Consider the following 16,274-nt stretch of genomic DNA (forward strand, 5'->3'; position numbering starts at 1 on the left):
TCTAATGGTTGCAAATGTTTGGAATCCTGATAGATTTTTGGCCTGTAAGGGAATCAAGGGTCATCGGGAAAAGGCAGCTAAGTGGAATCGAGGATCAGCTATTATAATCCTGAATGGTGGAGGAGACACAATGGGTTGCATGGCCAACTTCTACTCCTATGTTTTATTGTTTTATGACTACAAAAAATCCCAAGGTGGAAAAAATTATTTGGATGAGCAAGACACAAGAATGTTTTCATTTGGAGATGCCAGTAATATGAAACTTACTGTTTTTAGGTAAGTTAGCTCGCAAACATTGAAGGTTTGTTTTCAGACATTTCATCGTCAGTGAGAATCTCCAGTGAAGCGCTGGTGGTATGTCCCGCCTCTTTATTTGCAGGTATTGATTTCTTAAGGTGTGTGATGTCATTTCCGATTCCTTTTTTTTTCCAAAGGGAAGGTAGATGGGATCTAAATCGATGTGTTTATTGATGGAGTTCTGGTTAGAACGCTATGCCTCTAAGAATTCTCATGCGTGTCTTTGTTTCACCTGTCCTAGGATGTGTATCGTCCAATAAAAGTGGTGCCCTTCTTTATCTGTATGTATCGAAACTAGTGATAGAGGACTGTGTCAATAAAGAGGTGGGACATTGCTTCACCACAGACTCTCACTGATGATGTCACCAAGTATGGTGACAAAATGTCTGAAAACAAACCTTCAAGCTCAGCGAGCTAACTTACATACTTACCATCAACATGAGCTACAAATCTTCTCAAAAAACACTAACTTATTATTTTTTCCTGTTGAATATTTCAGATGGGTTCTGAAGTGCAATAGGGATTTTAATTTTTCTTTTTGGACAGGAAGGTTAATGCTGCCCTTCAGATTGTTTTAGGCTCCCAACCAAAAGCAAAACTACTTTAGTTACAGAAACTCTTGCTCTTGTTGAGATAGCAGATGTGGTGCTTACATCAGGAAAAATAGTGGAAGAAATTCTCAGAAGGAACTTAGCAGCAACACATTGTTACATCAATAATGTCACAATAGCATAACCTACATACACCAAAATGTGTGAATTAAAAGAGAATGAGGATTAATGCCGCAGTTTTAAAATAGATGTTGGAGAATATAGAAATCTTGGAAACAAAAGGGGTGGACAAAAACAGTCAGATTCCTATATGGAGAACAGAGAATGCTGTATGAAGATATAGAGTAAAAAATACACTTGAAACTTTCGTGTACTATGCTCAGTTTTGCAAAATTAGCCATCACTCAGTACTTTTTGATTAGTTAATCTTTCCAGTACTATTATATGTGTATGATTTTATTTTCAAATAAAAAAAGAGGAATATGTAATCAATTAATCTACCAGCAATGTTCACGTTTCTGTGGCAGTGAATTCCACAGGCCTGGGTGAAGAAATTTCTATTCATTTCAGTCCTAAAAGATTTAGCTTTTACCCTTAAACTATGACCCCTAGTTCTGGAGTCTCCCAACACTGGGAACTTCCTGTATCTACCTGTCTAGTTGTGTTGAAATTTTATAGGTTTCTATGAGATCCTCCATCATTCTTCTAAATTCCAGTGAATACTGGAATACTAACAGATTCAACTTTTCATTCATCAGTCCGGCCATCCCAGGAATCACTTTGGTAAGTCTTCAATACACTCTCTCTAGAGCAAAAATATACTTCCTCAGATAAGGAGGTCAAAACTGCACACAACATTCCAGGTATGGCAGCACCAATGCCCTGTATAATTACAGCAAGATATCCTTATTCCTGTAGTTGAATCCTCTTGCTATGAAGGTCAACATACAGTTTTGCCTTCTTCACTGTCTACAGCACCTGAGCACTTACTTGCAGCAACTGGTGAAAAAGAACACCCAGTCTCATTGACCATTTCCCGCACTTAATTTACAGTCATTCAAATAATAATCTGTCTTCCTTTTTTGCTGCATCTCCCATGCATTTGCCCATACACTCAGCCTGGGTCACACTGCAACACCACTGCATCCTCTTCACAGCTCACCCTCCCACCCAAATTTGAGATACCTGGATACTTTGAGTCACTATATTTAGTTCCCTGATATAAATCATTAACATATACGGTGAACAGCTGGGGCCCTAGTACTTAAGCCTGAGCAAAAGACCCATTTGTTCCTACTTTTTGTTTCCTGTCTGCTGACCAGTTTTCTATCCACCTCAATGCACTATCCCATGTGCATTAATTTTACACATTCATGTCTTATGGGGATTTTGCCCAAAAAGCCTTCTGAAAGTCCTAATGAACCACACTCACTAGCTGCTCTGATCAACTCTACAAAATATTCCAGTAGATTAGTCAAGCATGATTTCTCTTTTGTAAATCTCTGCTGACTGTATTTGACTCTATCACTGCTTTCTAAGTGCCCTACTATCAAATTTTTTTTAATATACTGGATTCTGGCATCTTCCCCACATTATTAAGATAAAAACATGGAAGATAGGAGCAAGAGTTGGCTATTCAGTCCATCAAGCCTGCTCAGTTCTTCAATTTCATCGTGACTGATCCTCTAGCTCAAAGCCATTTGGTTCCTTGTTCACATAGCCCTTTACATCTTCAGTGTCTAGAAATCTTTTCCCTTCTTAAATACATTCAGTGACTTTACCTCTACCACTTCATGTAAATTCTACAAGGCCACCATCTTCTGAATAATTTCTCATCATCTCAGTCCTAAATGGCCCACCATTTAAATCATCAAAATGTATATTCTGACACCATGGCTCATTATTCTAGACCCAGTTAGGGGAATATCTTTGGTGGAAAAAAATCAAGTGCCTTGGAGTTACGATAACTGACAACCTGTCCTGGTCTTCCCAAGTAGTTGCGATGACCAAGGCGGCACAACAATGCCTCTTCTTCCTCAGGCGGCTCAGGAGATTTAGCAGGTCCATCAGGACCCTCACCAACTTCTACAGATGCACAACTGAAAGCATACTGTACAGGTGCCTAATGGCTCTGCTTAGGATCATAGGAAACTACCGAGGGTAGATTGCACATCTCCGCCCATCATAGAAGTCAACCTTTCATCCATGAAGTCAAGAGCGTGGTGCTGGAAAAGCACAGGTCAGGCAGCATCCGAGGAGTAGGAGAATCGACGTTTCAGGCATAAGCCCTTCATCAGATTTTCGAAACTTCGATTGCCCTGCTCCTCGGATGCTGCCTGACCTGCTGTGCTTTTCCAGCACCACATTCTTGACTCTGATCTTCAGCATCTGCAGTCCTCACTTTCTCCTACTTCCATCCATGCAATCCATTTACATGGCTCGCTGCTGGGGAAAGGCTGTCAACACCAAAGACCTTTCCCATCCCAGTAATAATCTCCTACAATCTTTTCCAACTGGCAAAAGATACAGAAGCCTGGATATACGCACCAGTAGGTTAAGGGACAGCTTCTTCCCGACCATTATTAGACTACTGAATGGAATCGTTAGCCTCAAATAATACTGATCTTGCTAACATTGATCTCTCTTGTACACTCTGTGCAATGTTACCTGTATGCCTCCATCGAAATCTTTTATTCTGTACATCCTTGCTAACTATGATCTGCCTATACTGCTCGTAAACAAAGCTTTTCACTGTATTTTGTACAAGCGACAATAAAATCAATCAAATAAATCAATCAAAATCAATCCACTATCCCTACATCCATTCTTTCCAGCATAGTCAGAATTTTATTTGGTTCAATGAGATCTCTTTTCACTCTTCTGAACTCTAGTAAACATAAAAACATTGTTTACTGTCTACCTTGGCAACCAACATCTGCTGCTGGGCCTCAATCTGGTGCTGTTGTCTGGAAGCCATTTCTTGCAGTTCTGAAAGTGTCAGCTCCACCCGAGGATTACCACCCTGTGTTAACAAAAATGAGATGTTAGCATTTGTGGGAATTTTGTAATTGAAAGGCTTATATTGAATTAACCAAAAACAGTCAATAGTGGAGATTACAGAATTGCTCAAACCACCTACAAATTTCCCACTTTTAATGCCAATTGCTGCTAAATTCAATAATTGAGATGCATAAACAATGCCACTGCAAGAAACAACAGAAATTTTAAAAATTTTACTTACCCCAGAATCTAGGCTAACTTTTTTAAAACATTATTTTTCCTTGTAGAATAAATGCCATCAAATTCTCTCCAGTGTGTGTTAAATCATATCTGCCTTAACTAATTGAAAAGCTTGTGCTCCATTAAACTTCAAGTCCTCTTAATTTGTACAACCAGTTTCATAGATATAAGGTATTTAGACACCGAAGACCTTTCAGTTCATCATTTCCATGCCATTCAATGACAAGCTAGTCTCAACTTCCTGTACTAGGTCGACAGGTTCATCCAGTAAATATTTAAGTACTTATTATACATGATTCTTACCCTTTTAAAAAGGTGAATTTCAGTCTCCACCACCTTTTTGAAAAGCAAATCATTTGCCCCCATACTACTATCCAGGTGAAAATTTTGCTTCACCTGCTGCCCTCTAATCCATCCACCAATTATTTGAAATCTATGCTCCTGGCTTTTTATCTCTTTGGTAGGTTGAATAAATTGTTCCTATTTATTTTACCAAGGTGCTATGGAATTTTATACCTCTGTTTCAAGGTTAGCTATCCAACCTTCCTTCAACACAAAGCTTTTCCAATTCAGGTAGCATCCAAGAACTTCTCCGTCCCAACCCTCCAGCATAATCATGTATTTCTTGTCAAGTGGTAGCAGAACTGTTTGCAATACTCAAGGCACAGTCTAATTAGAGTTGTTTACAAATTCTGTACATTTTCTACCTCTGTTAAAAAAAAGGGGTGTCTCTGCCTTCTTAACCATCTTATTTATCTATCCTGTTATTATTAATGATCTGTGAACATAAACATCTCGGTCTGGTTCTGCATTACTACATAACCTTTCATGTTTTTATTATGCAGAAATCTCTCAATCTTAATTATGGATATTTTCAACAATCCATTATTCACAATGATCTGTGGCAGAGATTCACCAGCCTTTGAGATATTTCTGCTCATCTCAATCCTAAATGGCCTGCTCCTTTTTTTGATGCTGAACCACTGGTTTTAGATTTGTCATGCACTGCAAGGACACTGCATCTTTCAAATAAATCACCTCCCATTCTTCTAAACACCAGAGAATCAAGTTCCAGTCTACTGAATTTTCAGTATAGAAGAATCCTTCTATTCCAGGAATCAGTTTGGTGAAACTGTTGCTCTGGCTTTGGGAAGTATATCTTTCCCGAGGTAAGACTTCGCAATACTCCAGGTGCGGTCTGACATTTTACTAATCATAGCATATTAACATCTTCTTGTGATAAGGGCCAATATATATTTTGCCTACTCATTTGCTTGCTGTACTTCTATGTTAACTTTCAGTGACTCATAAATGAGGATATCCAAATCCCTTTGAAGTTTAACACTTCACAGCCCCTGGCCATAGAAATACTCTTTCAGCTTTTCAAAGTGGGTAACCTCACATGTCTACATGTTGTGTGCCATTCCTCAAATGTACCTGTAAATTTGGAATTGTTACAGTTCGTTCCCACATTCAAATCAACTGGATGGATTCTGAATAGCTGGGGCTCAAGAATAGGTTCTTGCAGTACCGTGCAAGTCATAGTCTGCAAAACTAAAAATGACCTATTTAATCTGACATGGTTTTTTTGTATATTAACAATGCTCAAACCATGCCAGAATATTCTTCAATTCACATTCTAATTTTGTTTAATAAGCTCGTGTGGAACGTTCCCAAAAGCCTTCTGAAAAATCTGAACAGATCAACACCTACTCACTCTGTTTTTACTTATTTGCCATTACATCCTCAAAAAATCTTTAACAGATCTGTGAGATATGCTTTCCCTTTCATAAATCTATGTTGATTTGCCTAATCTGTTATTTTCTAAGCATCCCATTATAACATACTGCATACAATCTAACATTCTTTCTATGAAAGACACAAACTCAACAAATCTGTTGTTCCCCATTTCCTTCTTCCTTACTTTCTTTAGAGGGTTATATTTCTGAACTTTCCTGCCTGCAGATAAGAATTCACAGAATTTTAAAATAGCCATCAATGCATTTACTATCTCTACAGCCATTTCTTTCAACAGCTTAGGATTTAGATCAGGACCAGTGCATTCATCTATTTAATATTTCTCATGTTTTAAAAACTAATATTAATGCCTTGTAGTTTTCATTCACAATAGTCCTTTGATTCTCTATTATTTGTGGAAGTTTACTAGTATTTTTCTCTGTGAAGACGGTCATGAAGTATTTGTTTGGTTTGTTTGTTTCGCTTAGACACTTGCATAAACTACAAAAAGGGATTAAGCACTGAACCCTCTAGAAACCCAATGGTAGCAGCCTTTGGATCACAAAAACATAAGGCAACCTCCTGTTACAAAACCAATTTTGGATCCAATTTGCCATTATCCTTTGGATTCCAAGGGTTTATTTTTTTGACGAGCTTGCAGTCACACAGGAACTTGTCAAAAGTGTTGGTAAAATCCATGTAAATCACACCTTTCACCTTGGCCTCACCAAATCTGTTTGTCATCTCAAAAGATTTAACAGTCCCCAGACATGACACTGCCTTAACCAAGGAAAGTGTTGACTTTCCTTGATTAAATCACACTTTTCAAAATGAAAATTTACATTGCCCCGCAAAATTGATTTCAATCATTTTTCTGCAACTGGAAGGAAGATAATTGGCCTATAATTTTTTAGATTATCCTCGTTTCCCTTTCAAACAACAATACGATACTGACCACCTTCCAATTCTCTGACAGCACTCTTGCAGTCAGGGAGAATCGATACATGACTATCAGAGACTTTGCAATTTCCTTCCTTGCTTCTCCCACAAATATAGGATATATTTCATCTACCTTGGGAGACAGCAAACCCTTTAAAACATCTTATTTATCCAATTCAACACTTCATTTTCTTCTTATGGATTACATCATGATCAGCTCTTCTTTTCTGAGAAGATAACCTTCGTTAAGGATTTTCCCCACATCCCCACCCTCTGCACAAAGATTATTCTACTCTTTCCTCATTTAAGATCTTGCTGACTCTGTACTCACATAAGCTTCTATCTCATCTTCCCGTATATGCACACATCCAACATCAGTTTTTTGCAATTTAGTTGCTCATTCAAAATTAAATACTGAAATTTCAATAGTAGCAAGATAACAAATTGTCTGAACAATTTTAGCATACAATGAAAAAACTTCTCACTTCTGTCAGGACCAAATTATCAAATCATACAATGCACTTCTGGGCGCATTCTAGGGGCAGAAAATATTTTTAAAGAGTGAACTTTTTTACTTTTAAGAAAAACACTAAGATTGCCAGCAACATTACTGTCGGACAATGTTCATTCTCTTGAAGTAAGGAACTCGTTTTTGGGATAATATATGGCTCAGAAGGTAAGTGCACCTTGTGGGTTGTACTGATGCATTCGGACTGGGAAGTTCAATCCACCAGGAATGTCTGCAAGATGTCTTACTAAACATGATCAAACTATTTCTGATGTAATGTCTGCATGTGTCAGGTAAATACAAGATTAAAAGGTTTATATCCTGTATTGGTGAACAGCCACCTGCTGTAACAGATCTGAGTTTGCATATGCAAAGTGGTAACTGGACCAGATACAAAAACTAAATCCTGGGACAGGTTCTTTTTAGAAAACATAAGAAAGAAAGAAATAGAGCATTCAAATGGGCAAAATTGGAATTTTCTTTTCTTATCAAGTTTCACAGGCTGTCTTCATAATAACATGTTTAAATTGGACTTTCACATTATCAACAGGTCCACTCTCACATACACTTGCATGTGAGGCAGTAAAAATAACAAATGATCTTGCAAAATTTTGATGTGAACTTTAAGTTTACAGCAAAATATCACAATCTCAACAGCAAAGATGATAGGAAATAATGTCGAGATAGCTTTGTGGAATCAAGTGCTTTTACAAATATCATTGGCTGGCACACGGCTCAAAATTACTGCAGAAAATTAGACAATGCACAATACTAAAATGTTTTGAGAGAGCACCCTGAAAATAAAATTTTAACATTTGCTATGAAACAATATACAGTATAGTTGAATACTTTTTAACCAGCATCTGAAGGTGTCCTTGATATATTTAGTTTTGAATTGAAGTTCTGACAAACATTTTTGAAATTTGTACATAATTGCTAAAAGCACTGATAATGCTGTCAGGACAAACTGTTCTAGGTTTGAATTGCCAACGGAATGATTTAACAAGCAGTTTTCACATTCTACCGAAGGAGATAAAAGGACTGGAATGCAGTAGTCGATAGCACAGTTTCCTAGGGTTGGATGGTTTTAGATTTGATATCAGGAATCTGCAGCCCGAGAGATTCAGGGAGGCTACTCAAGGATACATGGATGTTAGCGATGCTGGATAGCAACAGACATTGGAAAGTTTCTGTGTCAGTTTAAAAATTGAAACTTCATGAAAATACTTTTGCAAGTACTTGTTGATTTACTGCCACTGTGCTTAAATCCCTACGTTCTCATCACATCAAACTCTGCACTTTTACCATCATATTTATCATAATGCTGTTATCCCGAGTCTAAAATCACCTGAGTTCAAAATTACTGTGTTCAAAGGCATCTGCATTTCCAACCCCAGCGACCTTATATGGTCTGTTGCCACAAACAGCTTTGTGATTCTGCTCCAGTGTTGTTTTCCCTCTCTTGATCCTAGTTGTCATCTCAGCTGTCTACCTAGCTTCTCATTTCTGCTGGTTCTACTTCCATCTATGCCAGTCTTCAGTTCACCCTCACCAAGATTTGTTTTCTAGCAGAAAGGTAGGAAACATGCCATTTTTTTTCAAAAAACAGATGAACCTTGAGACCCATTAACTGATCCCTTGACTTGATTCACATTAAACTGCTGACGACCCAATTTTCCACTTCAATTAATATTGTTAAGTTCTCTCTCTGCCATCTTCATTCCTTGACTTAAAAAATACACAAACTTTTTTATATATAGATAAAAAATTAATACTTATTGGAGAATTTGGATTTTGAACTCGTGGCACGTGGGCTTTGGAATCCATTCATAAACACAGACCAATAATTAACTTGTCAGTATTTTTGGAGCCATGATTTGTTTTATACCACATTGAGAAATGGAGTCCCTGGGTTAATAATAAAGATTTGTTTGCGAAGAAAAAGCTATATGTGTGTGCACAGTAATCATTTAAAAGTATTAACTTGTTTTCAATCCCCTGTTGAAGTAGGAGTTTATATATTTCACACAATGTAATCCGTTGCCCTTTCTATGCTGGAGTAGTTTGCTTTAGTTGTACTAACACTTCAGAACCAAATGCAATAAGTTTGTCATCTGTAACAGATATCTTTAAAGCATTTCTGGATTGGATCTACTTTCAATGTGGTAAACTTGAAAGAGTCATAACATTGAAGAATATATTTCCTAGAACATAAATAGTTTAAGAAATTGAGAAAAATGTTAGGGAACTTCCTGACACACGTATGGTGCATCTTCATGAAGCAAACCTCAAAGAGAAGTTACTCTGATACCAAAATTTGGAACGAAGATGGATAAAAAGCTCAATAAAGTCTTTGTGATGTTTGTGAATCACCTTTGTCTTGCAGCGTAGGCAGTTTCTGTACGCCTTCTGTTTTGGTAGTTTCAGGTCTAATACCATTTGAAGAGTTGACTGATTCAAAGAAATTGATTTGGCTGACATCATATGATACTTATTTGCTATTGACTATTAAGCCTCATCATTTTGTTGTTGCCATGAGCCTATGAAGACTTGTGTCATGTGTATGTTTAGTTTTTCCAAGATTTGCAACATTAACTGTGATAGAGAGACAATGTGCGAGTTATTTATGTTACAATCCATATGATGTTGGAATAGACCATAGCTAACAGATAATGCAAATGGTAATGAAAAAACTCAACATCTCCCAAAAGGAAAAGTTGGCAGTTCCTGCCACTCTGGTGAAAAATATAAGGACTAACATCTATTTTTGCCCTCCAGTTTAGTATGATGCATGGTGAGAGAATTATTAACCTTTATTTCAGATTTTTAAATTTTGAACTAGTGACATGACTTTTGTCTGAAGTGGTTTAATGATTCACTTTTAGATGTTTCCATAGCAGTGGTCATTTCTTTCTTAAAAAGCAATGAAAGAGATAGTTCAAGGAGGCTAAAGGACATTTGTTTGAATTGGGACAGTGCATGAAAGAATAAAGTAAACAATGCAGTATATCAGGCTTTCAGATAGAATAGTCTCAAACATTTTTGGGGGCTTGCCTAACATCCATAGTGTAGAATAAAAAAACCTTTTAAATTCACTTTGGAGAGTTTTCAGAAGACTTGGCTATACACACAAAACAGTTACTCCAAGAAAGGGAGGTCGTTTAAGATGGTTAACGAGGTTACCTTAGTGTTAACTTGCTGTAACAGTAAAGTGCCACAAATATACAACTTACAACTGAGTACTGTTTTGAAGTTCAAAACTAGAACTACCAACCCTAATGGTAATCAGTTTTTCCCTCGAGACAATGTCCTCTCGATAAATAACTTCAAAGTAAAACCAAACTCAAGCTACACTCTAGCAAAACAGTTACGGAGATTGCTTGGATAAATAGGACTGAAATGATCTTAAGCCATGATTGTATTAAACAGGCTTGATGAGCTGAACGGTCTACTCCTGTTCTTTTGTTTTCCTTCCTTACGGTACTGGCTTCGCAACCCAACTATCATGGCCTCAGGAAGGATACTAGATCATGGCAATTATGAGAAAAGGGCAATATGAAGAGCAATAAATACTCTCAGTGTCAGTAACATACAAAGAACAGATAATGTTTAGGAGAAAGGTAAAAGATCCCAAACACATTAAATTATGACTGGACAGGCTAACAGAGGTTCTTAAAACTTCCTGATTCTGTTATTTAACAGCTTCATGACTAGGTCTTTCAGAAAACTATCCTGATTTCAGCTTGCAGTTTTTGAATGCAAGAGGCTGGTAAGATGCAAGTTTTAATCTGTCATTTTATAGTGACAAGAATGTTCAGCTAAAAGTCACTTACATCACTGACCACCTCAAATCAACTTTGCTACTTTTCTGTTAGGCTGCTCATTGCCCAGCAGCTTTGAAGCAAACTTATACAACACTTCTCAATTGTGTCATTCTTTGTATAAACATGACATAACATACAATTTACTTGTGCTGAACTGTATTCCACTAAATCACAATATGTATGAATCTGTTAAGTTCTGCTGACTTAGACAGCTCTTCTTATATTAACTTTGGTATACCAACAAAGCATGAATAATGCTCAACATGAATTCCAGAAAATAATTTTCAAGTACTTTTAGAAACTTTAAATTGGAAAGTAAGGTAAGTGTAGGCCATTCGGCCCTTCGAACCTGCTCCTCCACTTAATATGATCATGACTGATCATCCAACGCAGTACCCCATTTCCTCTTTTTCCTCATATCTTTTGATGCCTTGAGCCCCAAAATCTATATTTAACTTCTTCTTGAAAACATTGTACAATTTGGTCTCAACCGCTTTCTGTGGCAGTGAATTCTACCAGTTCACCACACCTGTGTGAACATATTTCTCCTCCTTTGTCCTAAATGGCCTACTCCATACCCTTAAGGCTGTGGCCCCTAGTTCTGGACTCCTTGGTCATTGGGAACATCTCTGCTGGTTTTACCCTGTCTTGTCCTAAACCAATGAGGTTTGCAGATTTGTGTCCCCCATTCTTCCAAACTCCAGTGAATACAGTGCTATCCGTTCTAGTATCTCTCATATTTCAGTCCTGCCATCCCCAGAATCAGTCTGTTAAATCTTTACGGCACTCTATTCATTGCCAGAATTTCCTTCCTCTGATCAAAATACATAATACTCCAAGTGTACATGAATCCTCTCACTATGAGGGCCTTTTGCCTTCTTCACTGCCTAGTTACTTTGTGAGTGGTGTATAATGACATCCAGGTCTCTTTGCACTTCTTTCTTTTCCAATCTATCACCTTTCAGATAATAATCTGTGCCCAGCTTTAACAAAGTAGATAATCTCAGATTTATCCATACCATACTTCACTGGCCATAGCGGAAGTCCCTGTGTACCCCGCTAATCACTGCCAGCCACTCGGGGGGAAAAAAAGACTAATATTCTTATTCTTTACTTCCGGTCTGACAACAAGTTCTCTATCCATTTCAGTATACTATTCCCCCACCACATGCGCTTTGATTTTACATGTTAGTCTGTTACATGGATCTTTATTGAATACCTTCTGAAAGCCCAAGTAAATCCTATCGTCTTCCCCTTATCAATTCTACTAGTTACATCCTCAAACAGATTTATCAAGTATTCCTCTTTGGTAAATCCCTTCCGACTCTATCCAATTCTCTCACTGGTTTCCAAGTGCTCCACTGTTAAACCTTTTATAATGGATTCTAACATTTGCCACATTAATCATGTCAAAATAGCTGGTCTATAATTCTCTACACCTTTTCTTTTAAATAGCAAAGTTACATTAGCTACCCTCCAATCCAAAGGAGTGGTTTATGAATTTATAGAATCTTGAAAGTGATTACCAATGCACTTTTTCTCGGGTAATCTCCTCTGGAATGTAGGCTATTGGGTCTTGGGTATTTATCAGCTTTCAATCCCACCAATTTCTCCAACACCACATTCCTATTGAAATAGATTTTCTCATGTTCCTCCCTCTCACTAGACCCTGTGTTCTCCAACATTTTTGGGAAATGATTTATGTCTTTCTTTGCACATACTTTAGTGAGGATTTAAACAGGGGTTAGGAGTGTGGGCAAAGAAGTGGCAGATGAAATACGTAGGATCATGCACTTTGGTAGGAAGAATAGCGACATGGACTATTTTCTAAATGGGGAGGAAATTCAGAAATCTGAAGTGCAGAGCGACTTGGAACTCTTTGTTCAGGTTTCTCTTAAGGTAAACTTGCAGGTTGAGTTGGTAGTTAGGAAGGCAAATACAATGTTGTCATTCATCTCGAATAAACTAGAATTTAAAAGCAGGGATGTACTTTTGAGACTTTACAAAGATCTGGTCAGATCACATTTAGAGAATTGAGAGCAATTTAGGGCCCCATACCTCAGGAAGGACGCATAGGACCTGGAGCAAGATGAGAGGAGGTTAATGAGAATGAATCTAATCTAATCTAATCCCGAATGAGGAATGTTTGAGGATTCTGGAGCTATACGCGATGGAGTTTAGAAGGATGACGAGAGATTTGATTGAAATTTATAGAATACTGAACAGCCTGACAGGACAGATGCTGGGAAGATGTTTCAATTGGCAGGACAGATGAGGACCCGAGGGCACAACCTTGGAGTAAAGGGAAGACCTTTTAGAATGGAGATCAGGAGAAACTTCTTTCGACAGAGTGGTGAATTTGTGGAATTCATTGCCACAGAAGGCTGTGAAGGTCAGGTCACTGAGTATATTTAAAACAGAGATAGATAAGTTCTTGATTTCCAAGGGGATCAAAGGCTACAGGGAGAAAGTGGGAAAGTAGGGTTGAAAAACCCATCAGCTATGATAAAATGGTGGAGCAGACTCGGGTCGAATGGCCTAATTTCTGCTCTTATGTTTTATGGTTTTATATCTTACGTCTAAGGAAACCAAGGCTGAGAGAGTTCAACCATGTTGAGGTTCAAGGGAGTAAGGTGAGGCTGGATAGTCTCTACTTTAACGCTAGGAGTACGAGAGGTAAGACAAATAAGATAAGGGCTTGGATTGACATGTGGACTTGCCATGTTGTTGCTATCACAGAGATGTAGTTGAGGGAAGGGGCAGGACTGACAACTCAACATCCTGCACACAGGATCTTCAGGCAGGACAGGCAAATGTGTAAATGAGTACATCACATCAGTCTACACTCGGAGAAGGATATAAGAACAGAATCAGGAACACGGACTGAGAGACAGAGAAACGTGAAACATAATAGGCCATTTGACCCCTCAAAATTGCTCTGCCATTCAATATAGCTGATCAAGTTTAATACCCAAATCCCACCATCCCCTCTCAAATACCCCTTGATCCCTTTAGCCAAAGGAGCTGTAACCATTTTCTGTGGTAATGAATTCCAAAGACTCATTGCTCTCTGGGTGAAGAGATTTCTCCTCATCTCAGTCCTAAAAGGTTTACCTCGTATCCTTAAGATATGACCCCTGGTTCTGAACTCTCTCACCATCCAGAACATACTTCCTGCATCTAACCTGTCTAGTCCTGTTAGAATCTTATAGGTTTCTCTAAGATCCCCCTCCCCATCCCCCCCACCCAACTCCCATCATCTTTCTAAACCCTAGTGAATATAATCCTAACCACTTCAATCTCACCTCATTCATCAGTCTTGCCAACTAGGAATCACTTTGGTTAACCTTTGTTGCATTCCCTCCACAGCAATAACATCATTCATCAGATAAGAAGCCAAAAACTGCACACAATATTCTCAATGTGGCCTCACAAATGCTCTGTATAATTATAGCAAGACATCCTTGTTCTTGTAGTTGAATCCTTTTGTTATGGAGGTCAACTTAAAACTTGCCTTCTTTACAGTGTGCTGCAGCTATTACATTACATTACAGTGTGGAAACAGGCCCTTCGGCCCAACAAGTCCACACCGACCCGCCGAAGCGCAACCCACCCATACCCCTACATTTACCCCTATACCTAACACTACGGGCAATTTAGCATGGCCAATTCACCTGACCGGCACATCTTTGGACTGTGGGAGGAAACCGGAGCACCTGGAGGAAACCCACGCAGACACGGGGAGAACGTGCAAACTCCACACAGTTAGTCGCCTGAGGCGGGAATTGAACCCGGGTCTCTGGCGCTGTGAGGCAACAGTGCTAACCACTGCGCCACCGTGCCGCCCACAAGTTATGTGCTTACTTTCAGCAAATAGTGCACAAGGACACCCAAGTTTCATTGATCATTCCCCTCTCTCAATTTACAGCTGTTCAAATTATAATCTGCCTTCCTATTTTTGCTCCCAAAGTGGATAAACTCACAGTTATCAACATTACACTGCATTTACCATGCATTTGCCCACTCACTCAGCCTGTCAAAAACCATATTGTAACATTTCTGCATCCTCCTCACAACTCACCCTTCCACCCAGCTATGTATGGCCTGGAAATTTTGAGATATTACATTTAGTTCCCTCACTTGAATTAACATATATTGTGAATAGCTGAGTCGTAATACTGAACCGCATTAGTTTCTGCCTGCCGGTCATAAAACAATTCATTTATTTCCTGTCTGCTAACCAATTTTCTATCCACCTCAATATACTACTCCCAAGTCCCATGCACTTTAATTTTACATATTAATCTCTTATTTGGGACTTTATCAAAAGCCTTCTGAAAGCCCAAATAAACTACATCCATTGCCCCCCCCATCTTCGATCAATGCTATTATTTACATTCTCGAAAAATTCCAGTAGATTAGTCAAGTATGATTTCCCTTTTGTAAATCCATGTGAACGTGTCTGATTCTACCACTGATCTGCTATAAAATCCTTGCATCTTCCCCAAAACTAATGTCAGACTCACTTGTCTATAACTCTCTGGTCTTTCTATCTTTATTTTCAAACTGGGGCTACCCTCCAATCTGTAGGAACTGTTTCAAAGTCTAAAGTATCTTGGAAGATAACCACCTACAAATCCATTATTTCTAGGGCCACTTCCTTAAAGTACACTGGAATGTAGATTATTAAGCTCAGGCGATGAATTAGCCTTCAATCCCATCAATCTCCCTGACACCATTGCTCGACTAATATAGATTTGCTTCAGCTCCCCCGTCCAACTTAATCCCGTGTTCTCTATCATTCCTGGTACGTTATTCGTATCCTCCATGAAGACAGAAGTAAAGCATAAATTTAGTTTGTCAATCATTTCTTTGTTCCCCATTAATCTTATTCTATTTCCACACTTATGAAAACTTTTACAGTCAGGGTGGTGGTGTGGCTCAGTGGCTAGCACTGTTGCCTCATAGCGCCAGGGACCCAGATTCAATTCCTACCTGGAGTTTCTATCTGTGTCGAGTTTGCACAGTCTCCCTATGTCTGCATGGGTTCCTGAGGGGTCCTCCAGGTTCCTTCCCACATCCCAAAGAGGTTAGGTGAACTGGCCATGCTAAATTGTCCATAGTGTCCAGGGATGTTCAGGCAAGGTAGATCAACCATGGCAAATGCAAGTTAAGGGG

General features: G+C 38.6%; 1 protein-coding gene across 4 annotated transcripts in view; it reads right to left on the reverse strand.

Annotated features, from left to right (window-relative positions):
* ppp1r13bb (protein phosphatase 1, regulatory subunit 13Bb) overlaps positions 1 to 16,274 on the reverse strand; it is a 123,281-nt gene that overhangs the window by 57,212 nt on the left and 49,795 nt on the right. For all 4 annotated transcript variants that reach the window (XM_043697523.2, XM_087989807.1, XM_043697522.2 and 1 more), the window contains exon 5: positions 3,769 to 3,870. In XM_043697523.2, coding sequence (XP_043553458.1) covers positions 3,769 to 3,870 — 102 coding nt within the window. The remainder of the gene's footprint in view (positions 1 to 3,768; positions 3,871 to 16,274) is intronic.

Source organism: Chiloscyllium plagiosum, unplaced genomic scaffold (genome assembly GCF_037043375.1).
Source record: "Chiloscyllium plagiosum isolate Xiang-an unplaced genomic scaffold, Cpla_swu_hap1 HiC_scaffold_8, whole genome shotgun sequence".
Taxonomy (NCBI): domain Eukaryota; kingdom Metazoa; phylum Chordata; class Chondrichthyes; order Orectolobiformes; family Hemiscylliidae; genus Chiloscyllium; species Chiloscyllium plagiosum.